This window comes from Corythoichthys intestinalis, chromosome 1 (assembly GCF_030265065.1).
Source record: "Corythoichthys intestinalis isolate RoL2023-P3 chromosome 1, ASM3026506v1, whole genome shotgun sequence".
NCBI lineage: Eukaryota > Metazoa > Chordata > Actinopteri > Syngnathiformes > Syngnathidae > Corythoichthys > Corythoichthys intestinalis.
The window spans coordinates 37,321,193-37,348,460 of record NC_080395.1 but is presented as its reverse complement, the minus strand read 5'-3'; the positions used below and the strand labels follow the sequence as shown (position 1 = coordinate 37,348,460).

General features: G+C 38.3%; 1 protein-coding gene across 2 annotated transcripts; it reads left to right on the top strand.

The window, feature by feature from the left end:
• eva1a (eva-1 homolog A (C. elegans)) lies at window positions 1-27,180 on the top strand. 2 transcript variants are annotated; one of them, XM_057827744.1, is made up of 5 exons: window positions 1-197; window positions 318-434; window positions 21,062-21,237; window positions 21,389-21,751; window positions 24,377-27,180. In XM_057827744.1, the coding sequence occupies exons 3-5, from the start codon at window positions 21,135-21,137 to the stop codon at window positions 24,487-24,489; spliced, it is 579 nt and encodes a 192-aa protein (XP_057683727.1). In that variant the 5' UTR covers window positions 1-197; window positions 318-434; window positions 21,062-21,134; the 3' UTR covers window positions 24,490-27,180. The 2 variants fall into 2 exon arrangements, with proteins under 2 accessions (XP_057683727.1, XP_057683641.1); XM_057827658.1 differs by having other exon boundaries at window positions 1-434.
• Window positions 27,181-27,268: the final 88 nt, after the last annotated feature.

The window sequence follows — 27,268 nt, the reverse complement described above, 5'->3', positions numbered from 1 at the left end:
GCCTCCTCTTAAGCATAATATAGTATATCCTCCACATGCATGTAAGAAAAGAAGGAAAGGATGCAGACATTTGGGAGATAGGGTGAGAGAGAGATTTGCTTATCCTGTCGAGGTCTCTCATGTCACAGCTCTACCCCGAGGGCCTGACCTCTGCCTCGCAAACTGCAAACCGACCTGGTGAAGCTCACACTGAAGAGGTGGGAAGTTCGTTTTGGAAAACATTCCAAATCCGCATCAGAAAAAGAAGGGCATGAGGATTAATTGTTTTTGATAGCAGCCCAGAAGAGATCTTCTACATTTTTTTTTTTTTTTTGCAGGAGGGACACACAGGGAAGAGGAAAGGGGAGGAGTGGCGTTGAACACAAAGAGGAGAAGAGCACAGAAGCGCAAGCGAATAAGAAGACGAGAGGAGCTGAGAGATGCCGCACGGAAATGTAAGTGGAAATCCTTCTTCTTTCTTTTTGTTGATAAGTTCAATATGATATTCCATCACTTTTCCATCACCCTTCGTTATTCTGTACCCCTTCCCCAACGTTCCAATTCCGTCCATCTCCTGTGTTGTGTTTCTATTTGGGTCTGCGCACTGTCTCCCTCGTGCTCCGCAGGTCATGTTAAAGAGTAACGGTGCTGAGGAGGGAAAGGCCAGTGTCACATTGTATTAACATCAGCTTCGCATGCAGAGCGGCAAACAAAAAAACACACAGTGTCTTCAACCTCGCACGGAGAAACAAGATCACTTTGTAGACAGTGCTAGGAAAGTCTCTTTGCATAATTGTCAGCTAGAATTTTAATCGGACTTAATTAACAAAGACAAGGGTGGAAATCATGAGCGCCAAGTGTTGTTTTTGCAGCTTTTTATTCCTTTGGGAATGGCAATCATAGCTCACTGTGTTAGGACTTGGGGCCAGAATGGACCAATGTTGAAAATATCTGTGGAGGTGCCCTTGAGCAAGGCTCAAACTGCTCAAGAATGTTGGAACTAATAAACGGCGGAAAACACTCAGGTGACCTGAAGTTCCGCTCTGCGACCCTCAATTTGGCCAACTTTCAGAATTGTCCTATATGCATGTGTCATACATCGTTGGAAAGCTTAAAATCTCAATTTTCTGGGGGAGGAAAATTTTTTAAACAGGAGGGCATTTAAAAAAAAAAAATTAAATAGCAAAACCCTAACTGGAGGATAGCCATGATTTTAACGAGATATTATCGCTTACATTCCTTGTTTCGATCCAAAAACTCCATGTAGCATGTATCAGAGTGTCAAGACACAGATGTGAACGGCCAAAGCTGGATTTTTGGGGGATTTTATGGGTGAAACATGGTAATATAACATGGTCGCGATGCAGAAATCGCACACATCAAGGAGTGGTCGAGATTTTCTTTTTCATATATTTACCCTTTTAAACTTTTTTTTTTTTTTTCAATTTTTCTTTGTTCGGATCGATTATTTATCATCTAATATATCAAAGAAAATGCGACAGTAACAAAAAAATACTATTAAGCGATAGTTATGAGGTAGATATCAGTGACTTTTTTCCAGACACCATTTTTTTTCATTGTGACGTAGTTTGTTTAAAACTTTAAAATCTGCGAGTGAAAAATTTTGTAAAGTCGTTTTTTTTTTTTAAGAAATATTAGACATCAATTAATGGTTCTAAGCTAAAAATTACATACATTTTTACTAATAAATATTAATTAATGACCTTCGTTTTATGGCTGGGTTGAAACAAAAGCGGTTGCGTGACGTCTGTAAACGGGGGCTTCCTGGGTAAAACGCACAAATTAAAAATAGTTTGAGGGCTTAATGCAGTGCTTCTCAATTATTTTCTGTTACGCCCCCCCCAAGGAAGACATAATTGTTTCGCGCCCCCCCAAACTCTGCCGCCACTGTAAATAGTATCATTTGTCTGTAATATTACTATTATAAGTACGCCTCTGCCTCACATTTTATCCTTTTTTTCTATTAGAGAAAATAACAGAGATGAACTTATAAAGTATAACTTTATTAACATTGTTTTGTTTGGAACAGAAAAGACTTAACGCGCATCAATTTGCCTGAATTAAAAAAAAAAAAAAAAGTCACATCCAAACTGTAAAAATACACTCAAGGTACATTTTTGACCATTTGATAATGAAAAAGAAAATCAGTAAATAATAACAAATTCAAATTGATTAGAAACATTAACTCATGAGGACAATATGCCAAAAAATTGGACCGAAAAAACAAAACTGAATAGAAGAAGAAGAAAAAAAAAAGTGGCTTTGGACAGAAGGACAGTTTTTATTTTCGCTGCTCCCAGTATCACCTCCAGTTTGCAATGATGTGGGGTTATTTTGCACTGAGCATGCTAACAGTGCTCACTGGTTTACTGATATAACACTGACAAAGCGGGACGATTGTTGGCAATATTCGACACATTTTCGCTGAAAAACAACCAAGCGGCTTATCAATGAGATTGGGGTCTAATGTCTTTAAGTGGCGTCTTAATTGATTTGGCTGTCCGCTATAATCATTTTTAGACACAGTAAACAGTGGTCTTTCCTCATCTACCACTGTATTAAATGTCAAAGCCAAAAGGCAAACGGCCCAAAAAAAGCGCATTCTCGGCGGCCAAGGGAGAACCGTAGGTGAGGGCGGTCGTCGTGACAATCCCAAGCCGAAAATGGCACTTCTCGGGCGGACACCGAAGAAGACAGTGGGTCGCTGCGTGAGTCCGGCCGGAAAACGGCTTTCGAAAACGGCGCACAGCTCTCCAGCTCTTCATGAGTCTCTTCCGTGTGCTCTTGCTTACTTCAAAAATACTGCGCGCACTTTGAAAATGAGAGTGCCACTGCCACCCACTGAGTGGATGTGCAAGTACACTTTATTCTAGTACGGCCAAAAAAAAAAAAAAAAAGCATGTTCCCCGAGGTCACACGCGCCACCCCTGGCATCGCTCTGCGCGCCCCTGGGAGGGTGCGCCCCACTATTTGAGAAGTACTGGCTTAATGCGTCATGAATCTGCTATGGCAGCATATAGACATATTGTTCTGTCAAACACAACAGTTGTTTTGGCTTAAAATACAGCAGTTTCTTTTAAAGAGGAGTGCAAGAGCAGAAACTGCTTTTTCAGTCTTGTTTGTGTTTTCTGCCATATATAATATAATATACAGTACATTGTTGAATTGATATCATATTTTACACAGCCGCTTTACTAATGAATAGAGAAAAAACCCTTTTTCTAATCGTGTGTGTTATATGAATACGGTTCAGATTGTGCACAATGTCATTTTGTTAGAAAAAAAAATCCAAACAAAAACTTTTGTTATTAGCATCAATACTATAAAATGGATATTAAGAAAAGCGTTAAAATTTTTTTAACTGACTTGTGTTATTACGAGGAAAAGTCATCAACTCATCAAACTATTATTCACTGGAATGCAGCTTTATCCGGAGAGTATTACTCAAATTTTTGTCAAACTTGGTGGAAGTGTGCATCTTGGCCAGAGGAAGAACAAGTTTTTATTTTTTAAGTGTTTGCCAAAGACATAACGTCAACAATGGCTCAAAATCCCGCCAACTACTCCCCATTCAAATTGGGCGGCATGCATCACTAGTAGAGTAGTCGTTTCCCCAACACAGAGGTTGCGGGTTTGATTCTCCACCCTGGTGACCTTGTCTAAGTATCCTTGAGCAAGACACTCAACTCCATGTTGCTTCTGTTGCTACATCATCAGTAGGTGAATGAGGATATGGTGTCAAAGTGCTTTGAGTGCCTCAAAGATGGAAATGTGCTATGCAAGTGTAACTCCATTTACCATTAAAGATAATTTTCTAAAATTAAGTGAAGGTAATGAAGTGTCCCTAAAGTGGAAAAAGTTAGAACCCTCTATAGTCTTAACACTGTTGCCAGCAATTAAATCTTTATAGGGTAAGTAAATAATAATAATAAAAAAGAAAAAATTAGACTTGCCGTCCACATATATGGACATCACATGTTGGGGTCATACAGTATAATCACAAATTTATCAGCATTTGGTATAATAAGGCTAGGTCCCTACCGCAGGTCGTAATACACAATTCCGATTTTTTGTCATATGTGTTTTTTTGGCGTGCCCGTTCAGACTGCCTGCGCAGGAGCATCAAAACAAATGCTCGCTCTACATCATTCTAGAGTGATCATATTTGATTTCCAAAAAGAGGACACAAATAAAAGCTATGAATAAACCCTGTTTAGTGTTATTTTTTAAAAAAAATTATCGATTGATATCATGCACGCACTGTGCGTGCATGACGCACATATATACGGACAGTTTGCCCCGACTCCCGGCCGTGTAAGCAATCCTGAAATATTGGTCATTTGGAGCACAGAAAGAAAACCGAGGATTCTATGGCTTACCCTCCCCACATTTGATCTTTTTATGAGTGTCATCAAGCTCGCCTTTTCCATAAAAGCTGCGTTCAAGCTAGGCGCTAAGGCTGATTTACAGCTCCATCGCTAATGTAGCGCCCTGTCTCTCTCGCTCTTTGCTGACGTAATTGCAGCATGAATTCCGATTTAGGGGACTTGACAGTTCAGACTGCCGCCACATTCTGGAAAAATGTGGCCCAGATTGGATTTTAACCACATACAAAGTGACATAAATTAGATTTGAAATAGTCCACTTTTGTGCGACCTGTCCCATTCAGACCATCAAGTTATAATAAGACGAAAAAATCGGATTTACGCATTAAGACCTGCGGTATAAACCTAGCCTAAATGACCCAAACTATCATGCCCGCATATGTAGACGCCAGGTCTCATTATGATTTCATTCTTAGTTTTATTGCTAAGCAATTTTTTACATACAATTAATGACTAAATAAAATCATAAATCAATAAAATGTCAGTAAAAACAAAATTTTTAGCAAAAAAAATAATAATAACAACAGCGAGAGCATCACTCTGAGGGGAAGCAGCCAAATTCAAAACACCGCCATATTTTGAAAAAGATGTACCCTACCTTTACTCTCATGCCCAAAATTTCATCACTCTTTCTCTTTTCTTACCACCGACAATACCAATTTGAGTTAAATATTCTCTTCTATTATCAAGTTATCTTGAAATTCCTTTACTGAGCTCTTTGACCTTTGACCATTTTCATATTACAAATACATTTATCAAGTTTAATTACAATCCCTTTATTCGTTCTTGAGTTATCTTGAGCCCAAACATAAAGACAAACAGACATGGAATTGAGTACATAACCTCCGCGTTCTGTAGGCTTCACTAACTAGCGAAGGTAAATACGTACTGTACATTCTGGTTATAGTCTCAATAACACTCTAAAGTTGATTTTTTTCCCTCCATTGTATTTAACTAATTTCCTACCACTGATAGCAATATAGTGGACATCCAGTCATGGCACTAGATTTCGTATCCATTGTGACAGGGAGGAGCAAATAGCCAATGAGTTAAATGAGTGGTTAATGTGTTGGCTATTGGCCCACTGCCTCACAATCATCTAATACATGAATTCAAATCTTCCAAACAAAAAGGTTTTGGCCTTTTAACTTCCATAAATCATTTTAATAGTAGAATTTTTGCTCCAACAAGCACTAACCTAAATGTTCAGCTGCAAAAGGCTCTGAGGGGCGAGGGAGCGGGGAAAGAAGGGCATCCATGTCCCGCAGCGCTCACACTCCACATCCCAAAACCACCTCGACAGCCAGCCAATTTGGTGTCGCTGGGAGGATGGACTCCATGTTTGTGTCATTTGTATCCCAGCAGTATGTACGCATGTTTTTGTGTATGTGCGACGCCGGGCTGATGTGTCATTATTAGCACAAATAAACATGCCTAGAATCATAATGGATGCCTTAGATGTGCATTTTACACATAATATACAGCCCACAAGAATTCATGGAGAATGTCAAAATGAATTTTTATTGGTCAACGTTATAATCACCCAAAATAGTGATACTGCTTCATGTACAGTATACAAACATTAATTTCCTCCATAGTGTATAGTGATTAGAGCTGCAACGATTAATCGATTAACTCGAGTATTCGATTAGAAAAAACATTCAAATTAAATTCTGTTGCTTCGAGTATTTGTTTAATTAAAGTGGCGTTGTAATGGTTTATTGTGAAAGTGTTTGCATTTAGTTTTATTGATTAGGGAGGATACACTGCCCTCTGGTCTGCCTCTTTCCACATGGCTGAATCCAACTGCTCCCTGTTAAGACCAACGTAAGCTAAGTTTTTGTTTGAACTAATTTTTTAAATGCATTCATAATTTAGTTTATATGTATATTTAGCCGTTTTTTGTGGGAATATGTGTCTGAACCATTTGTTAAGAGCACTGTAAAAAAAACTTTAGCATTTTAGAGCATTTGAGCTAGTGGACTTTTTTTATGCAAGTTAGCCAATTGTTCTTTTGTTTTACATAGATCCTCATTTTTTAAAATGAATTTATACTGTTTGAGGCTCAGCTCAGGTATTTTAATTTTTCATGTTCCTTATCCGATTACTCGATTATTCGAACTAACTAGTCCATCGATTAATCGACTACTAAAATATTCGATAGCTGCAGCCCTAGTACTGATACATGAAATAATTACTGAATGAAATTTTTTTTAAAAAAACAGTGAAAGCAAAATGAACTCAGATATAAGAAAATAAATATTTTTTTAACTGGAAAAATAGTGGAAAAATAAAATAAATAAAGGGCGATACAAATTATGTTTGGACTTTTACCAGAGCGTACAGTTTAGCTGTATTAAAGGTGCACAATGTACAGTAAGATTTGCTCTTCCATTATTGATAAAATAGCCATAATATTTAAATAGTCTTTAGGGAAACATGTTTTTTGGAAATACTTTTTAAAACGGCTCTCAAAGGTTAAGCGAAGATTTTCTTATTTTAAAAGACGATGCCTCATAAATTTGTCCCCCTTTTGCTTTCGTGTTCATCATCAGCCAATCACGGGACCAGGTTCCAGTCTTGATTTGTGTTGCCATAGCTCTGTAAACTAAGGTTGCGCCAACTTTTACAAATAGTCTGAATTATGTCTACCACTCAAACGGAAAAAAAAAAAAAAAGTCTTTACGGATCTCAAAGGAGTCAAGACAACAAGAGAAGCAAAACAAGGATATGCATTCATTTAGCGTGGTTATGCTATGTTATTTAGTATGTGGATCCATTGACCGGGGCAAAGTTAAGTCCTTACACGTGTATATATTTAGTCGGTAACTGAAATTGGACTGGTGCCTGAACTGCTGTCAATGCATCACCAAATTATGTATTTCTTTGCCAGTGTGCTTATACATTGAGAAAAGTAGCCCTCCCTCGCTTTGGTCATGGTGACATAAACTAACTTGAACCTCATATCATGGCTCTTTTTATCGTCATTGCTAGAATGTTTGAATTATTATCTTGCAAACCATCTTGCGTGAAAATTAAAAATAACATATACCTTCTGCAGAGGACTCGTTGCTTGCCACTTAAATTTCTTTTCCTGCAGGTTCTCCAATGTGAAGCAGTATTCTGGCAACCCACAGGGTGAGGGCACTTTGTGCGAGTTAATATTTGGATCCAGTTGCAGTACTATCTTACATTGTGCATCTTTAAAGTGCCTGTGACAGCTTAAAAAAAATCTTAAATAGCATTATTATGTGAATTACAATCATATTTTTTTAAAACGAATCGACTCTATACAACAATATGGCAAAGTGCAGATGAGGAGAAATTAGTCTTTTAATCTGACGCTTATCCCCTGCGTGTCATTATAGCGCTCTTGCGTCCCCAGCTGGAGGATGACGTCGGCAGGGTCACAATTTCATCTGATTTAGAATTCCGCCCATTGACGGGGAATTATTCAGAATGAGGAATATGCTACGAAGAAAGTAGCAAAATATCATTGTTTTAATCTCTCTACTCCAAAATTTCACAGGATATTCTTTTTATCTAAGTATTTTTCCCCAGTTGCTACAAAAATGGTGTAGTTATAACAAATAAGTCTTGTGCTAAATGGAATATGAAATATTAAAAATGATTCAGTACGACATGGCAAAATTAATCCATAAAGGTCAAAACTGTCGACTTCTTGCAGCTCCCGAACGATATTTTTTGCCACTGGAGTTAGTCCAGCTTTTATCATTTCCCTGCCCCGGCTTCAGAGGGCGTAAACAAACCAGGAGGCGTGACATCTAGCCAACATGCTAACCCGAACCGAGCGGCGTTTCCAAGTCTTATTTTCACCTTTCGAAGCGAAAAATCACACAAAACTACCCTGGCCATATCACACGGCAGTGAGGTTTGTCCCAACCCCTTTCCCGGCGGCGAGCAAGTTACAGCTCGTTGTTCCCCTGCTGCGGGCAGGACAGCTCGTTTGTCGGGAAGCAGCTGGAGAATGACTGCCGGACAAACCGGCCAACGTCGGAGGAGCGCTGAGCTGCCCGAGTCCGAGTGTGGTATTGCAGGGCATACAAAGAGAACCGCACGAGCATAAGCTGAGTACAGTGCTCTCTCGGCGGGCACGCGAAGAGGACCGAGGGGGGTGTGCGATAGGCCGCCGGTCGTCGGCCGAGTGGCCTTCTCTGTGGACAACGAGCATCGTCAGCCACAAAATGCAAGCCACCTCCGTATTAAAACGTGTGCCATGATCGCAGTATTTGACATAATACAAGACACGATGTTTACTCACTTCCTCGTGAGTCCAATGGTCCCACAGTTGTCGGACTTGTTTTGGCCAATCTCGGGGTGAACGCGAACTTTTTGAAATCCAAAAAGGCTCACACGCCTCTTGCTGGTGCAGCAACAAAACCCTGCAGCACATTTGGTTGGCATGATGCGAAAAACTAACGAATTAATTCGTAAAATCATCTGAATCTGCAGTCCATCTGCACGCTATAAAGCAATGCTGTATTGTGAGATGCTGACCCGGGTGACATCACATTGGCATTCGTCCTTAACTCGAGAGTGGAGCCGTAGGTCACTCATTTTCATGGTGCGGGATGAAAAAAATTGACTAAATAAAACGATCGCTTCCACACACATCCAAGCGGTCCATTTCATTCAGGAGCATAAAATACCATGTGAAATAATGAATAAACATGCTCTTTGCTCTCATAGGCACATTCACTCTGGAGCAATTTACAGTGCCCTCCATAATTATTGGCACCCCTGATTAAGATGTGTTTTTTAGCTTCTAATAATTTTTTTAAATTCAAATAACATGGGACATTTATCCAGTGGGGAAAAATCCCACATAAACAAATAATTATTTGACATCAAATAATGTGTGTCACAATTATTTGAAACCCTGGTGTTAATACTTTTTACAACCCACTTTTGCCAACAAAACAAGGTCTGGGGACTGAGATGGCCATGGCTTAGAGTGTTTGTTGCCACTCTAAGTAGGTCTGGCGTGCCACGAAAGATGCGTTTGTTGAAAAGCACCTCATACCCACTGTGAAGTATGGGGGTGGGTCAGTGATGCTGTGGGGCTGTTTCGCTTCCAAAGGCCCTGGGAACCTTGTTAGGGTGCATGGCATCATGAATGCTTTGAAATACCAGGACATTTTAAATCAAAATCTGTTGCCCTCTGCCCGAAAGCTGAAGATTGGTCATCACGGGGTCTTTCAGCAAGACAATGACCCTAAACATATGGCCAAATCTACACAGAAATGGTTCACCAGACACAAAATCAAGCTCCTCCAATGGCCATCTCAGTCCCCAGACCTTGTTTTGTTGGCAAAAGGGGGTTGTACAAAGTATTAACACAAGGGGTGCTAATAATTGTGACACACATTATTTGATGTCAAATAATTATTTCTTTATGTGGGATTTTTCCCCACTGAATGAATGCACTTGTATTGAAGGTTGGATTTTTCTCTTTTTTTTCCATTAAGGTCCCATATTATTTGAATTTTAAAAAAAAATTATTAGAAGCTAAAAAACACATCTTAACAAGGGGTGCCAATAATCATGGCGGGTACTGTATTTGTTATCTCTGTCAGTAGGAAGAGAGACAATGTATTTGGTTAAGTATGTCTATCTATCTGTTTGTTTGTGTTCAAGATAACTCAAGAACGAATAAAGGGATTATTATCAAACTTGCAGGATATGGTCTTAATGTGAAACAGAAGAGGTAATTAAATTTTGGGGTCAAGAGGTCAAACGCCACACAGCCAAACTGAATTTGGCTGCTTAGGTGGCGGTCTGCTCTCTGAGTGCTCTTCTAGTTTTATAACTGGGTCCACCATTTATGTATTTTTCTTCTTTTCTTTCTACTTAATATGGAATGAAAAATAAGCCATGAGGAATATATTTTTACCGTTCATCATCATAGCTGTGATTCTACTAGCTATTTTTTTTATATTTTGTGTCCACAATTTTTATTTTATGCGAAATACATTTTAATGTAATTATTATAAAAGTATATTTACAAGAGCCTCCAATTTTTCAAGGGTTTGACAAATCCAAAGTACCAATTTCCCACATTTTATCCACTTTTTGCACTATGCATATTTTTTCCACTATGCCACTTTTTTCCCCCGCGACCTTATTCTCCTGACATTATGACAATTTATATTATATCCCGAGACTGCAAAGCTCCCCTACAATGAAATGCACGGAGCTTTGCTTTGCGAAGCATCCCCACAAAATAGTGCTGTAATAACGCTGGAATGATTTAAATTCCTCGAGGATTCTTTTTCTGCATGCCGCCGTTAGTTTGTCTCCGTTACCCTTTCAGTCCATCAAAATGATGTGATGTCATGTGATAGGTGATGATGCAGTGATGAAGAACTGCACTGGCTCACACCATGAGACATTTTTAATAATTTTTCTTGCCTCGTTTTGCAGTGCAATATTGTTGCATTCATACTTCTTTGGCATCGTCAATCACCAACAGTATCTTTCTTAAGATTTTTTTTTGACAGCTCTTGGACCGGAAGGGAGTGAGGTCCGTGAATGGGCTTCTGGTGAACATGTCTAGACAGTTCTATTGAGAGCTCTGTGTTTACTGCCTCAACATTTACTCTTCATTTAACTTGGCAGGCTATAACTACTCTTGCAATCATTATGACTGTGTGTGGGAACATGTGGGCGTACGTTTCAAGGCTGTTTTGTAGGAAAACACACATTCATGTCCTTTTTTTTGTATTTTCCCGTCCACTTTTTTGGCTCGCTGCACAGCCCGTGCACTTTGATCAGTTCTCACCATTCCAATTTTGAAACTGTAAAAATTCACACGATGCAGGCTCTCTTTCAATCTTGTACCATGGCTTCCTTTAAAGATTGCAGCAAAACACGGACTTTTTACAAAAAACTCAATTTTAACGGCAAATACTTTTCAAATTTCAAACGTACAGTCATGGACAAAATAATTGGCACCCCGGGAATTTTTCCAGAAAATACATAATTTCTTCCAGACATTAATGCAATTAAATATGTTTTTCGTATGAATGTGTTTATTTTTTTGGATTTGCATTGGAAAAACACAAAAAAGCTGAAGAGAAAAGCCAAAATGTACACAATTTTTCACAGAATTCAAAAAATGGGCTGGACAAAATTGTTGGTATCCTTAACTCAATATTTGGTTGCATTTTCTAACAGAAAGCAATCGCTTCCTTTAACCATCAACAAGTTTCGTGCACAAGATGGAATTTTGGACCACTCTTCTTTTGCGAACTGTTCCAATTCTCCCAGATTTGAAGGGTGCCTTCTTGCAACAGCAATTTTGAGATCTCTCCATAGTATTCAATGAGACTTCATCGACGGCCATCTCAGAATTCTGCAACGCTTTGTCTCCAACCATTTCTTGGTGCTATTTGAGGTACAGTGTATCACAAAAGTGAGTACACCCCTCGCATTTCTGCTGATATTTATCTCTTCATGAGACAACACTGACAAAATGACACTTTGACACAATGAAAAGTAGTCTGTGTGAAGCTTACATAATAGAGTTAATTTATTTTCCCCTCAAAATAACTCAAAATATAGCCATTAATATCTAAACCATTGGAAACAAAAGTGAGTACACCCCTTAGAAACTACGTAAATCCCTAAATGTCCAAATTGAGTACTGCTTGTCATTTTCCCGCCCGTCTCATCAGACCACAGGACATGGTTCCAGTAATCCATGTGCTGTGTTGACATGGCTTCAGCAAACTGTTTGCGGGCTTTCTTGTATACAGTCTTCAGAAGAGGCTTCCTCCTGGGGTGACAGCCATGCACACAAATTTGATGTAGGCTGACCCCCCACCTATTCAATCTCTGCAGCAATGCTGACAGCACTCCTGTAACATATCACATGACATTTTGGAGGGAAAATGACAAGCAGTACTCAATTTGGACATTTAGTAATGTACGTAATTTCTAAGGGGTGTACTCACTTTTGCTGCCAGATGTTTAGCTATTAATGGCTATATTTCGAGCTATTTTGAGGGGAAAATCAATTAACTCTATTATATAAGCTGCACAGAGACTACTTTTCGTTGTGTCAAAGTGTCATTTTGACAGTGTTGTCACATAAAAAGATATACTTAAATATCTTTAAAAATGTGAGGGGTGTACTCACTTTTGTGATACACTGTATGCTTTGGGTCATTTTCCTGTTGGAACACCTATGACCTCTGACGCAGACCCAGTTTTCTGACACTACACCCTACATTGCGGCCCAAAACATTTTGATAGTCTCCTGATTTCATGACTCCTTGCACACTGTCTAGGCACCCAGTGTCAGAAAGAAGAATGAGGCCTACAAAGAAAAGAACACAGTGCCTACAGTCAAACATGATGGGGGTTCAATGATGTTTGGGGTTGTTTTGCTGCCTCTGGCACTGGGTACCTTGACAGTGTTCAAGGAGTCATGAAATCTGGAGACTATCAAAATGTTTTTGGCTGCAATGTGGGATGTAGTGTCAGAAAACTGGGTCTGCGTCAGAGGTCACGGGTGTTCCAACAGGATAATGACCCAAAACATACCTCAAATAGCACCAGGAAATGGCTGATGACAAAGCCCCGGAGAATTCTTAGGTGGCCATTGATGAGTCTGGCTCTAAATCTCATTGAACACCTATTGATAGATCTCAAAATTGCTGTTGCAAGAAGGCACCCTTCAAATCTGAAAGACCTGGAGCAGGTCTCAAAGGAAGAATGGTCCAAACTTCCATCTGAGAGGTGCACAACACTTGTTGATGGTTATAGGAAGCGATTGCTTTCTGTTATTGCTTCTAAAGGATGTGTAACCAAATATTGAGTTGGGGGTGCCAACAGTTTTGTCCAGCCTATTTTTGAGTTTTGTCCAAAATTGTGTCAATTTTGGCTTTTTTTTTGTTCAGCTTTTTTCTGTTTTTCCAATACACATCCAAGAAACACATTCTTATTGAAAATAAACGCATTAATTTCTGTGAGAAATGCTTTATTTTCTGGAAAAAAATTCCAAGGGGTGCCAGTAATTTCGTCCATGACCATATCTCAGTATCTCGTCCTGCATTTTTTGTCCGATCAATTTTGGAACTCAAGGGCTGCAAAAGTTGTATGCGTACAGTTTTACCTAAAACATAGTTCCACTAGAATTTGACACAAACATCACCATTTATTTCGAATTACCGATAATTACCCAATATTAACAGGAAGCATACCTGTCAATTTGTACGGTTTCGGCATAATTTGTACAAGAGAGCAATGATTTTTAAATGTGTACGCCGTACGTTCGAAATCTGTACGTTTTCCGCGCATTACGGTTTTTTTTCTCTGTTCGGATTTTGTCGCCGTTTCGGCAACGAGACAATGTGCATTATTATGCGTTTCTACGTTGGTTGAATGACGCGAGAAAAGTCAAGAGACACGAAGAGAGAAGAGCGGGAAGAGTGTGATGCTGTTGCAAACGCGATGCTAGGCGAGGTGGCTCCAATATTTCCTGACTGTAGCTGACAGCCTACAATCTACGCCTAGATATCACATGCATATAGAACTACATCCAAAATGACAGACTTGGCGGCTTTAGTAAACAGCAGCCATTTTAAAGCAGTACACTTCTCAGAAAGGCTCTGTTGTAGTAAACCTTCCTAGCGAACCTAAGTAACTTTTTATCTAAAAGACTCCTAAATCTGCAAAATCTTGACTTGAATCTATCTTTAAATGATGAAACAGTTTTAAAACGTTCACATGTTGAAAGTAGACAGAAGGGAACTAATGCAAAAACGGGAGCAATTTTAACAACTTTAACAGTTGATTCACAACATTAAATGACTTCCAGCCATAGCAAAGGTATCTACCGGTATGTTTTTGTTTGTTTGTTTATTTGTTTTTAATGGAAAAAAAACAGGAAAGGTAACACCAGTTACTTTGCCAAGTAACTAACTACTCTTACATTCAGGTAACAGAGTTACTAACTCAATTACTTTTTGGAAGAAGTAATTTGTAACTGTAATTAATTACTTTTTAAAAGTAAGATTAACAACACTGGTCATAAAGATAAAGTCTGCAGAATGAAATTTGACGAAAGCGGAGATTTTATTCTGCCAATTTGTTGCCGAACACAATTTGCTTGCAACTATTGCTGATCACTTCTCATAATTAGCAAAAGAAATGTTCCCCGACAGTTTGCATCGGTAAGTTAATTTTATCAATTGACCTTTTTTTAATTTATAATTGGACACACTAACGAACTACCTTCAAGTCAAACTGAATTGCGAGCTGAAGTGCCATGAAGTGCAGCCATCAAAAGACATGATAGAAATTGCCAAAAAGTGCTACATACAATTATAACAAAAGTCAGTGTTAAATTTTAGTAATCATGATGTAGCTGACGATATTGTTCTTTGATTGCACCAGGTTATATATGACAATATTACCAATAAATTCATATTATTTAAAAAAAATTGAGTTTTATTTTTCTTTCATATTGCACGCTATATACAACGTTGTAAGATAAGTCACCAATTTGTAAGGGCATACAGTACGTCACTTTTTGTAAGATTGCCAACGGCCTCGGGTTGACAGGTATGAGGAAGTGACCCCCAATATTTACAGGAAGTGACTAACAAACAAGAAGTAACTCAGAAATATCCTAAAATCAGCAGGAAATTATGCGAAATGTACACGAGGTGACCCCAGAATGCCACAAAATGTGTTGGAAGCGGGGCAGAATCAACAGAAAGTGAACTGTAAATACCCTAAAATTCTAACGGAAGTGACCCAAAAAATACACACAAACACACAGCAGCACTGGACAGTCAATTCATTTAAACTGGGAGGATTGGCTGTGAATCTTTCATTGCCATTGATGGCACAAGACGTCCAATCCATTTTGACTAGGAGGGGCGAATGAACGCTTGTTTATTTGGATTGGATGTATTGCACCGTCAATGGCAGACATTGGGTTTACCAGGAAGTGACCTGAAAATGGCCCAAAATTAATAGCAAGTGACCCAGGGGAGAGCAAAGCATCCCCGGGCAATTTTTTTTTACAAAAAATTGCATTTTCTAGTTATTAATGAATTGAATTCTTCCAAATCTCTGAGTGAATGAGCATTTAAAAACATTTCAACATAATTTGACTTGGTGTTTACCAACTCATGGGGAACATTCACTGATGAATCAATTAATTGCTTTTCTATTTTTCCTACTTCAATAAAACATTTTTATGGGATGGGAGAATCTCTTTCTACTCCTGTTCCTGCAATGGAGCTATTATGAGCAGAATAATAGTGTTGCTCACTCAGTGATTCATAAAGTGTAGTACATGGGCTCCCTCAAGTGGTATGCGCGCAAGCAAACGTTAGTTCTATTGAACTTTTCAGTTCTATTTATATGCGTTAAATTTGTAAATACGTTTTTAAAGCTTTGATTGAGGTAAAGAAAATGAATAAAGATGACTTTTTTGTGAAAAAAAATATATGTAGTTTTTGTTGTTGTTGGGTTTTTTTTATCGTTATTACGTTACAGTTTTTTTCCCTCTAAAATATAGATAACAATTTGACTTTTGACATATTATAAATTATAATATATTACAAATAACTTTTTCGGTTAAGATGACCTTTTCCCCTCATTGTATTTTTTTGTGTGTGTTTCATTTAGTGCATCTTTAGTCCCACTTTAAAACAATTAAAAACTCTATTAATCAGTTTTTAAATAAATGATTAACGGGTTTTTATGTCTATAGGTTAAGGTCCATTAATATGTATTTTTTTACGTAGTTTTGGAAACATAAATCATTTCCACATCATTGAATCCCCAATTCTGTTGATATAATGCTCAGCAGCAATACTTTGGCAATTTACGATTTTAGCACCATGCAAAGGGAAGTTTTTGACATTGAAGACTTCAGAACAAGGGCGTAGGTTTGCCAAGGGACGGTAGAGAAATGACACGACCAACTTTTCAGGATGCTCCAATTAAGGGTGTCAACAATAATCGATGCGGCGATGCATCCCGATGCGGGACAGGGACAATTTGATTTGATGCGGGCAACATGCTGAATCGATTCAGCACATTTTAAAATATATAAGTATGTTCAAAAATCTTCCCTGCGCAATTCCGGTGATGCAATGGATTTGGTTTCCCCATTTGTATTGTTATTCTCATGTTTACCTGTAGAGAGAGCTACTTTACATTCAAAGCAAGCCCATAGAGGTTAGATCGGGCCTAAAAAATTCCAGCCCAACCCGACACGGCCCGCTGGTATTGAAGACCGACCGGCCAGATCAATTAACTATAGATTTGCATGCCCGAGCAGAGTGATGCGGAAAAAAAAACGCAGCAGCAGCAATTTATTTTCATTTCTTCAAGTTTTCTTACTGTTTAAATAGTCTACATATTTTTATAAGAGTTATAAAAGCATTTACACAACGAAATAACGCTGGGAAAGTTTAATATAAAAAAAAAACACGGTTTTGCAGACACACAGAGGAGCAGATTCGAAAGGATCACATTTGCCTTTGTGTGCATAAATAAAAGTGTCTTTCCTAACAAATTCTCAGTTGGCAGACAAAAAACGCAAGTTTACTCAATATTTAAATAGTCTACATATTTTTAAGAGATTTATAAAAGCATTTACTCAACAAAATAACGCTGGGAAAGTTTAATAAAAAAAAAAAAAACACGGTTTTACAGACACACAGAGGAGAAGATTCAAAAGGATCACATTTGCCTTTGTGTGCATAAATAAAAGTGTCTTTCGTAACGAATTCTCAGTTGGCAGGAAAAAAACACAAGTTCACTCAATATTTAAATAGTCTACATATTTTTAAGAGATTTATAAAAGCATTTACACAACGAAATAACGCTGGGAAAGTTTAATAAAAATTTTTTTTAAAAAACGGTTTTACAGACACACAGAGGAGAAGATTCAAAAGGATCACATTTGCCTTTGTGTGCATAAATAAAAGTGTCTTTCGTAACGAATTCTCAGTTGGCAGGAAAAAAACACAAGTTTACTCAATATTTAAATAGTCTACATATTTTTATGAGAATTATAAAAGCATTCACACAACGAAATAACGGGAGGAGAAGAAAAAGAGGGCTGCGCCACAGCCCTCTGCGCATTTTTTTTTTTTTTTTAATAATTTATTAGTCCGGCGTGGCGGCCCGACCCGACCCACCCAAACGTGAATGCTTAACATTTCGGGTCGGGTCGGGTCGGGTTCGGGCACAAGATCTAACCTCTATGCAGGGGGGACGAGGAACCCAAATCCGCTTCCTCACTGGAATAACGTCACAGACAAGCGCAGTTGTAATCGAGAGAGCAGAGAGATAGGACATAACAATGGCTAAAACGGAGAAAGAGGGAGCGAGAAATATTATAGATATAAGATAGGCTAGGCCTACATTTTACTTTTGTTCTACATTGCAATTTAGTTGATGTTTTGTTTGCAACTGAACTGATCCCTGGATTGATATTGCGATAAAGATGCTGCTGTACTACAATATTTTCTTTGTCGTTTTCTTTAATATTTACTTGAATATTTTTATTGATGGGTCGTTGTGACTAAAATACAGTGACTGTTATTACTGATTTTGCACAGGAGTTCAGATGTTGCACTGTGTGAAAGGCTGCTACTGTGTGTAAAAAAAAAAAAAAAATGAGAAAGCCCTGGTCTCATTCAAAGCACTAATTAAATGCTGTGATCTGATTTAAAAAAATATATATATATGAAAGTATACTATTTTCATTTGACTTCAACCAGGAGTGACACAAGAGCCAATAAAAAGTTGTTTAATGTCTGTCCGCTTGTGTTGGCTCATGATTCACGAAAAATATGCTTTGCTTTAGAATTTTAATGCATCCCAGGCTTTAATGCATCGCAATGCATTGCCGAATCGAACCGAATCGAATCGTGACCCTCTGAATCGAATCAAATCGAATCGAATCGTGGCCTTCCGAATCGTAATCGAATCGAATCGTGAGGGCAGTGTCGATGCACACCTCTAGCTCCAATTGTCCCTACCAACTTTTACGCAACCTTATACGCATGATATAATTCATTGTTGTATACATAGGTCATTTAGATTGTCTTCCCATATTTTGTAAAGATAGAATTGACCCTACCATTATTAAGTGAATTATTTTCATTAAGTTTAAACTTACACTTACCCCCTTTTCACTTGCTGAATGTGCCGGTCCATTTTTCCCAACTCAAACGCACGTTTGATTGGCTGATGACTTGACCCACCCCCGACACACATACACACGCTCACACTCACACAGCCCCGACAGAAATACATGTCGACAACATGCCGCCTCCTTCGAAGAGGAGGGATACTAGAAGTTTTTTTCGACCAGCAGCAGCAGCAGCCACTGTAAGTAATTTAAAAAGACGCCAATGATGTGGAATAATTTTGCGACTGAAAGTCCGACCTGCATCAGAGTTAGCATAACATTAAACTGTGTGAACTTGCTAACCTGCAGAACGGGAGTAGGAAGATGCTTAGAGAGAAGTGTCCTTCTGTTTGTGTTTTCTAACGTTTATGTTAAACTATGAGAAATGAAGTGAACTCTGCTGAAAACTATAGAACTAGAAAAACATGAGCAAGAAGCCGTTTAGAGAGAGAGGGGTGCTACATAACATCATATGTTCACACAACACAACAGAGTCATAATTAACTGTGTACATTAAAAAAAAAATTGTGGGTGGGGGATGCCGCGAGCTACCCACACTAGCGTTGCGATCGACTGTTCGATCTGGATCGGCGTAATTACCACCTCTAATTTAGAATGTCATTTAATTAGGTTTGTTGAGGTGGTTGCAGCTCAACGTTGCATTCGTAGGAAGAATTTACGGAGAATAAGTTGTCTTCTAGCCAAAACTTGGCGTGTTTAATTTCTACTGACATGGGGATACATCCTCTCTCATTGCTGTCTTCACAGGCAATCCCACAAATCAAAGTCATCAAAGTCAAACACAAAGAAGTAATAAATGTAGCACTTTAGACAATTAAGTCCCATTCTGCCATCTTGTGGCGAAAAGATAATATGTCAATCATAACAAGCAATAGGAACATTATTTCAACATCAACTGAGGACACATTTATGAATATAAAACATTTCCTCCACCATTTCTCTCAACAAGGTTCATATTTGTGAGAAATGTAGCCCTTCCGATCAAAAGTGTAGATGCAAGTTATGCTGTTATATCGTCCCTACCAATGTTGAGACCAAACCTACGCCCTTGCTTCAGGACATATCAAACTACAATGATCACTGGCTACTTTGCACTTCAAACTTCACGCCCTCAGTCCATCGCGGCTTTTTTTTTCATTTGAAAAATAATAATAATAAAGATGAGCTGTTCCGAGCTGATCGCGTAGTCTCACTCTCGCTCCTGCCGTCCCTCTCCTTGCTCTTTGTTCGTTCAGCAGTGCTCGTGCACTGGAGTTGCTTATTGAAGTTAACGATGATTGACGGATGAATGTGTTTGATCTTGCCAGAGTCACAAACTTTAAAAACGCCGCATGCGTCAATCATCGTTTAACTTGTTAAACAGTTGCTGTGGCAACTCATTGTGTGTAAGTGCGCAGCTCGATAGGATTTGAGTAGACTCACTCAATGAAGCATTTAATAAAGCCAAAACATTTTCGACTACTTTGTTCTTGTTTAAAAATAATTTAGTGGATAATATGTCACAGCATAGTTGGCAAAGTTGAGGTAGACCAAAGTGCGACCAGGAAACGGTAGTGGAGTGAAGGGTTTTTAATTGAACAATGGCTATGACTGTGGCTGCGGCTGTGGCTGCGAGGGCTTGATGGGTGGTTGTCCTGATGGCAAAGAACAAGATTAGTCGAGAGATCTATGAAGGATTGTCAAAAACTACAGGCGTAGTTGGCCGATGTACCATAGGTGATTGGCAGAATCATCTGGCACCTGCTTGCTGCCCAGGCCGCTCCTTAAAAGCAGTATTGATTGCGATGAGCTGCAGGTGCACTACCAGGTCTGCCACACCCAGCCTGCCAAGGTTGAATTCATGCCACATAAAACAAAGTGTAACAACAATAAAAGCCAGTAGAGGGGAGTGTGGGCTAGGACCACCACACAGTAACATACATTCGACGTGCTTGAAAAACATTTATGAAAATATATACATACTTTTTTTTAAAAATTACACTTTGGGGAAAAAAGTGAAAAAACATGTCTTATATGTATTTCTTTCCAATGCTATATCTGAATAAATACATTGAATTTTTTTTTTTTTTTTTTTTTTGTGCGCTACTTTGCGGTTTGTCACTTATCGCGGCGGCATTAACCGTGAAAAACGAGGGATTACTGTATTGAAATTCACATGAATGCTGATATCATTATTCCCTGTCAGTTGATTTGTCTTCTATCAACAGTTCAACTCAGAGAAAAATGCAAATTTTCAATTCTACTATCAGTCACATTCACACCTCTGGATATGTATTTATTTAGATATGAAGACAATTAACAATTTATCATTATTTGTTCAGTCACCCGTCCCAGTCATCGAGCGCCGTCAATGGCAGCCAATTCAATGAGTGCTCTGTTAAGGCACTTGATTGTCCCTAAAGTTGTGTTCAGTGTTCAAGTGTTTTGAAGTCATTCACTTTTTCTTCTATTTGTTATTACTATAAAGAGATGAGCATGACAACTCCAGCGAGGGCTGACGAAGAGTCAAGATTTAAGAAGATTCAATTCCTAGTAAAGTGATGAGTACTCAGACAACAGAGAGCACCAGCACAGATGTGATGGTGGTCTCCAAGGAGATGGCATTGCTTAGCAACATACTGGCAGCCTACACCTTCATCACAGGTATGCACATGTGGAACAGCACACACCCTTCTCTAAAGGAACTGTTCATCTTCTGTGACTTAACCATCTTTTTCAATATGTTCTCACAAGTGCATTAAAAAGCTATTGTGTTAGATTTGTTTGAATTCTCCTCTCACTTTCTCCCTATCAGACCGACCCGAGAGGACGGCGCTGGTGTTTCTGGGTGGCGTGTCTGTCGGTCTCCTTGTCACCCTCTGTGCCGTCGTCTTCCAGATACACTGCCGCGCCGATTGTCACTACGGCAACAGTAAACACCCTCGTCATCACCACCGTCACCGGCGTCACCACCACCACCATCATCACGTCTGTCGGCACCATCAGCGGCACATCGAGGCCAACCCCGACGACACGGCCGTGGTCGCCGCGGAGGTCGCCGGGCCGGCCGAGGACGCCGAATCCGAGGATTGGGACGAGAACGCGGACATGTCATCGCGGAGACGCAGGCGCTTTGAGAGGGCATTGCTTCATGCCGGCATGTTTACATCAGCTGAGGGTATTTATTACATTCTGTCATAGACTTCACTATCAGTTGACGGGAAATGGGGCGTGGGGCTGCTTCATAGGGGGCCTATTTTCTCAAAAACTTCAAACATTTTCAAAACCAACGCCTATAGCGACCTAAAACCAAAACAGGCACCTCCCTTAGACATATATGAGTCTTCATGACCAGCGTCATCAAAAAATTCAAAGTCGTTCCCGATTAAAATCCTGATAATTTTTTTTTTTCCATAAGTATAACAAAACTTAAAATGGCTTTAAAATTCTCAGGTTTTACGCTAGATGCACAAAAATCACCAAATGCAGAGATAATCACCTAAATTTTCACGATCATTTGCAATATGTAACATATCATATAGGTTTTTGCCCAAAATAGCAACTTTTTTTTTATTTTTTTTAGTGCAATTATGACATAAGGCTTCAACAGCTAATAAATCACTCAGTTTTCAGATTAGAAACTTAATACTTAAGAAAAGCATGCAGAATCATCTTAATTTTACTCAACAAAAGCAAATTTGGCATTTTTCTATATACAGTCACAACTTAATTAGGTGGAATTCTGATGTCAGTATTGTCTCAACATGGCTTGTCGGTTATCTGGCCTTTGTCGTTTTTAGATTGAAAAGTTACATGCAATAAAATACATAAAAGATGAATTTTTGGGGGGGTGCAGAAATGTCTAAATTACTAGTTTTTTGCCCGAAAAATGGGTAGTTGGCCGAAAATTACCTGATTATTTCATACCTGTCAACCCGAGGCCGTTGGCAATCTTACAAATAGTGACGTATGCCCTTACAAATTGGTGACTAATCTTACAACGTTGTATACAGCGTGCAATATGAAACAAAAATAAAACTCAATTTTTCAAATAATATTAATTTATTGGTAATATTGTAACATATAACTTGGTGCAATCAAAGAACAATCAATATCTTCAGCTACGTCATGATTACTAAAATTTAACAGTGACTTTTGTTATAATTGTATGTAGCACTTTTGGCAATTTCTATCATGTCTTTTGATGGCCACTTCATGGCACTTCAGCTCGCAATTCAGTTTGACTTGAAGGTAGTTCGTTAGTGTGTCCAATTATAAATTAATAAGGTCAATTGATAAAATTAACTCATCGATGCAATTTTTGAGTCAGGGAACATTTCTTTTGCTAATTATGAGAAGTGATCAGCAATAGTTGCAGGCAAATTGTGTTCGGCAACAAATTGGCAGAGTAAAATCTCCGCTTTCGTCACAGCATAAACTTTTCATTCTGCAGACTCCATCATTATGACCAGTGTTGTTAATCTTGCTTTTAAGAAGTAATTATTTACAGTTACAAATGAATTCTCCCAAAAAGTGAGTTAGTGACTCAGTTACCTGAATGTAAGAGTAATTAGTTACTTTGCAAAGTAGCTGGTGTTATTTCATGTTTTTTTTTAAATAAAAAAAAAAAAAAAAAAAAAAAAAGGTAAAACATAGTAACCTTTGCTATGTTTGGAAGTCATTTAATGTTGTGAATCAACTGTTAAAGTTGTTGAAATTGCTCCCATTTTTGCATTAGTTCCCTTCTGTCTACTTTCGACATGTGAAAGTTTTAAAACTGTTTCATCATTTAAAGATAGTTTCAAGTCAAGATTTTGCCAATTTAGGAGTATTTTAGATAAAAAGTTACTTCGCTACTTCGCTCGGTCCGTTAGGAAGGTTCACTACAACAGAGCATTTTATGAGAAGTCAACTGCTTTAAGATGGCGGCTGTTTACTAACGCCGCCGAGTCTGTCATTTCGCATGTAGTTCTATATGCATGTGATATCTAGGCGTAGATTGTAGGCTGTCGGCTACAGTCAGGAAATATTGGAGCCATCTAGCATATACATACATCGCGTTTGCTACAGCGTCACAACAAACACTCTTCTCTCTCCGTGTCTCTGACTTTTCTCGCGTCATTCAACCAACGTAGTAACGCATAGTAACGTCTCGTTGCCGAAACGGTGACAAAATCCGAACGGAGAGAAAAAAAAAAATAATGCACTAAAACGTACAGATTTTGAACGTACGGCGTACACATTTGAAAATCAGTGCTCACTTGTACAAATTACGCCGAAACCATACAACTTGACAGGTATGTTATTTGCATGTTTGAAGTTAGGCTATTGTGTATGAGTACAAAATCTAACATGGCAGCCATCACAGAACAAGAGCTTTTAATTTGAAAATTCTCGTAAATAAATGTGTAATTTCAACAGAAATGAACTTAAAACAGTCTAAATTCATGGTTAAAAGCAAACAAAAAGAAGGGGGGAAAAAAGGGCAGTTATCATTCATTTTACGTAAATATTTCAACCTAAAGTTATGTTAATATTTTCCATTCACTTTTTTTCACATTTCATAGTGCATGCATGGTGCTATTTTATATAATAATTCCCTTGAATCCTTGACCAAATCACTCTTGAGACACCCCTGCCTGCTTGTATGCACCAAAACATTCGTCCTGTTTCCACCTTAATCTGGCATTAGAATGCAGCTTGTGTTTGAGTTTTTTATTCACTGCCTGCACTGATACTGTTTCAGGTCAGTCAGGATTACCAAAATTGTGTGTTCATTAAGTTTGTGTGTTTGTGAGATCAGAACTGGATCGGGCCCAGCGGCTAGAGGAGCGGGAAAGGATCCTGAGAGAGATCTGGATGAATGGACAGCCAGACATCAGCACAGTCACACAGAGCCTCAACAGATATTACTGACAGAAGGAAAAGCATTAACGGAAAGAAAGAATGAAGAAGGACTCATACACAAAATGATGGACGCGACGAAATGACAGGTGAACGTGTGAATAGACAAAGTGACTGTCATATATCTGTCTTTTGCTCACTAATATGCCCTTTGTGTTTTTAACACAATTCAAATGGTGCTAGATAAGGAATGTGAATATCATGCTGGGATAGATGTATTCCTTTTTCCACCTCTTTTGGTAGCCCAAGATTAAAGAAGAAGTCAACAGTGGATGTGATGGTTTGTTTCTGGTGCTTTTACTGTTGTTGTAAGTCGCATTCCTAAAATAAAATGGATGCATACTTAAAGAAAGTGAGTTCATTGTTCGTACTTGTATTATAGCAGCGTTTGTAAACCCCTTTTGTTGATGTGAAAATATTCAAAACACAACGGAGGCTCACGAAATATAACAATAAATCTTTATTACATCAGTATTTTGCATGGCCATATTGTCCAAATACAGGGCATCGGAATTATATCATATTAATGAGAAATTGACTGCGGGTACTCCGGCTCCCTCCCAGAATCTCAAAAACATGCATGTTAGGTTGACTGAACACTCCAAATTGTCCATAAGTGTAGTAAGTGTGCGTAAGTGTGCATATGGATGGTTGTCTGTCTCTATGAGCGGTTCAGAAAATCTATGAATGAATAATGAGATATTGATTTGGCAGGTCACTGTTTCAATTTATGTGATATTAGAGGGATAACACTCATCACTTTTGGATGAGCACAAAAACAGCAAATAGGTGGGCATTTGTCAAATATTAAATATTAAAAAATCAGCAAGTTGGCAAATTTGTGAATGCCAAATCGCGTATTCACTAGGGCTGTCAAAATTATCACGTTAACGGGCGTTAATTAATTTTTTAAATTACTCACGTTAAAATATTTGACACATTTAACGCACATGCCCCGCTCAAACAGATTAAAATGACAGCAAAGTGTCATTTCCACTTGTTACTTGTGTTTTTTGATGTTTTGCCGCCCTCTGCTGGCGCTTGGGTTCGACTGATTTTATGGGTTCCAGCACCATAATTATTATTGACATCAACAATGGCGAGCTACTAGTTTATTTTTTGATTGAAAATTTTACAAACTTTATTAAAACGAAAACATTAGGAGGGGTTTTAATATAAAATTTCTTTAACTTGTACTAACATTTATCTTTTAAGAACTACAAGTCTTTCTATCCACGGATCGCTTTAACAGAATGTTATTAATGTTAATGTCATCTTGTTGATTTATTGTTATGATAAACAAATACAGTACTTATGTACAGTTTGTTGAATGTATATATCCGTCTTGTGTCTTATCTTTCCATTCCAACAATAATTTACAGAAAAATATGGCATATTTTATAGATGGTTTGAATTGTGATTAATTACGATTAATTAATTTTTAAGCTGTAATTAACTCGATTAAAAATTTTAATCGTTTGACAGCCCTAGTATTTACTCATCTCAAATGAAAAGAACCAGATTAAGCATGCTGCTAGTAAGTACACTGTGTGAATACCTTCTTCTCCAATTCTTGTTTTTTTTCAGTGTCCCCAACTTTAATGATTACCATCAAACAAAATGCGAAGTATACATATAAAATGCAGTATTTATAAGGAATATAATTTTCGTAATTTTAGCAATAAATCTGTTTTTTTTTTTTTTTTTAAATGTAATAATTTTATTTATATTTTCTTTTTCTTTTAAAATGTCTAGAAGCAGACAGAGAAGGTTGCAGTAAGCAGTGCAGCGGTATTTCCATGGGATTAAACAGAGAGAACATTATTATAATCAAGGTGAAATGCTACCACTCGCAACTTTAAAAACGAGAAACCCCACAGGCCGAGTATGTATCTGACTATAAAGTTAGCTACTTAGTAACGTTTTGTCCTTTGTTCTGTCAGATTTTTCTCCCGAAGCCTTTGTGGCAATAAATATGCAGTCTTTTACATTCAGTTGGATTCTCAATATTATCTGGAGGTGCTAAATAAACAACTTACATCATAAACATACATGTGCAACATTAATACAGCGTAAATAAATGCTTAAAACAAACGGTGAGAGAGCGGCGTGCAGTCGGGTTGATCGCAGCCACAAGCTAGGATGTGGGTGAGGAGACCTTTCCTTTGTGTGCGTCCGTGACCTGGGTGAGGAGACCTTTCTTTCGTGTGCGTCCGTGACCCAATGTAAGTATATTTTCCTTTTTTAATAGAAAGTTTGTGGCTTTTAGTGATGGGGTCTTGACAGTTTAGATTATTCATATTTTATTCTGTTTGTGTAGTGATAGGCTAGTAAATAAGTAGGCAGTCAAATGTGAGCAAACTGACATTGATAGTTAAGTTTACCTTTGTACTACATGCTATAAAATAGTATTTCTTTTATAAACCAATCATTAACTTATCTTTGCGCAAGCATAAGTGTCCTTGGTGACTCTTGACATTCAGTTGTCAGTTGTCAGTTGCTAACCGGACAACCTTATCCATAGCTTGCATTAGGCGAGCTTTCCTTTAGGCTTTGAAAAAGGCACCAAAGATATTCCTCCACCCAATCTTTCAGGGTACCCCGTGTCGGAATTACAGGTACCCCACACAAAGCGTTAAACTAATGGGTTTTTGCAATTTCAAAGGAAAAAAAGATGCTTAAAGTCACGACCACACAATACATTCCTATGCAAGTTTCCAGCTGATGTCTGACTTTTCTGATTTGGGGGCGTGGTTTTGCGATACGTCCATTACGCTGTAGGCCACGGGTG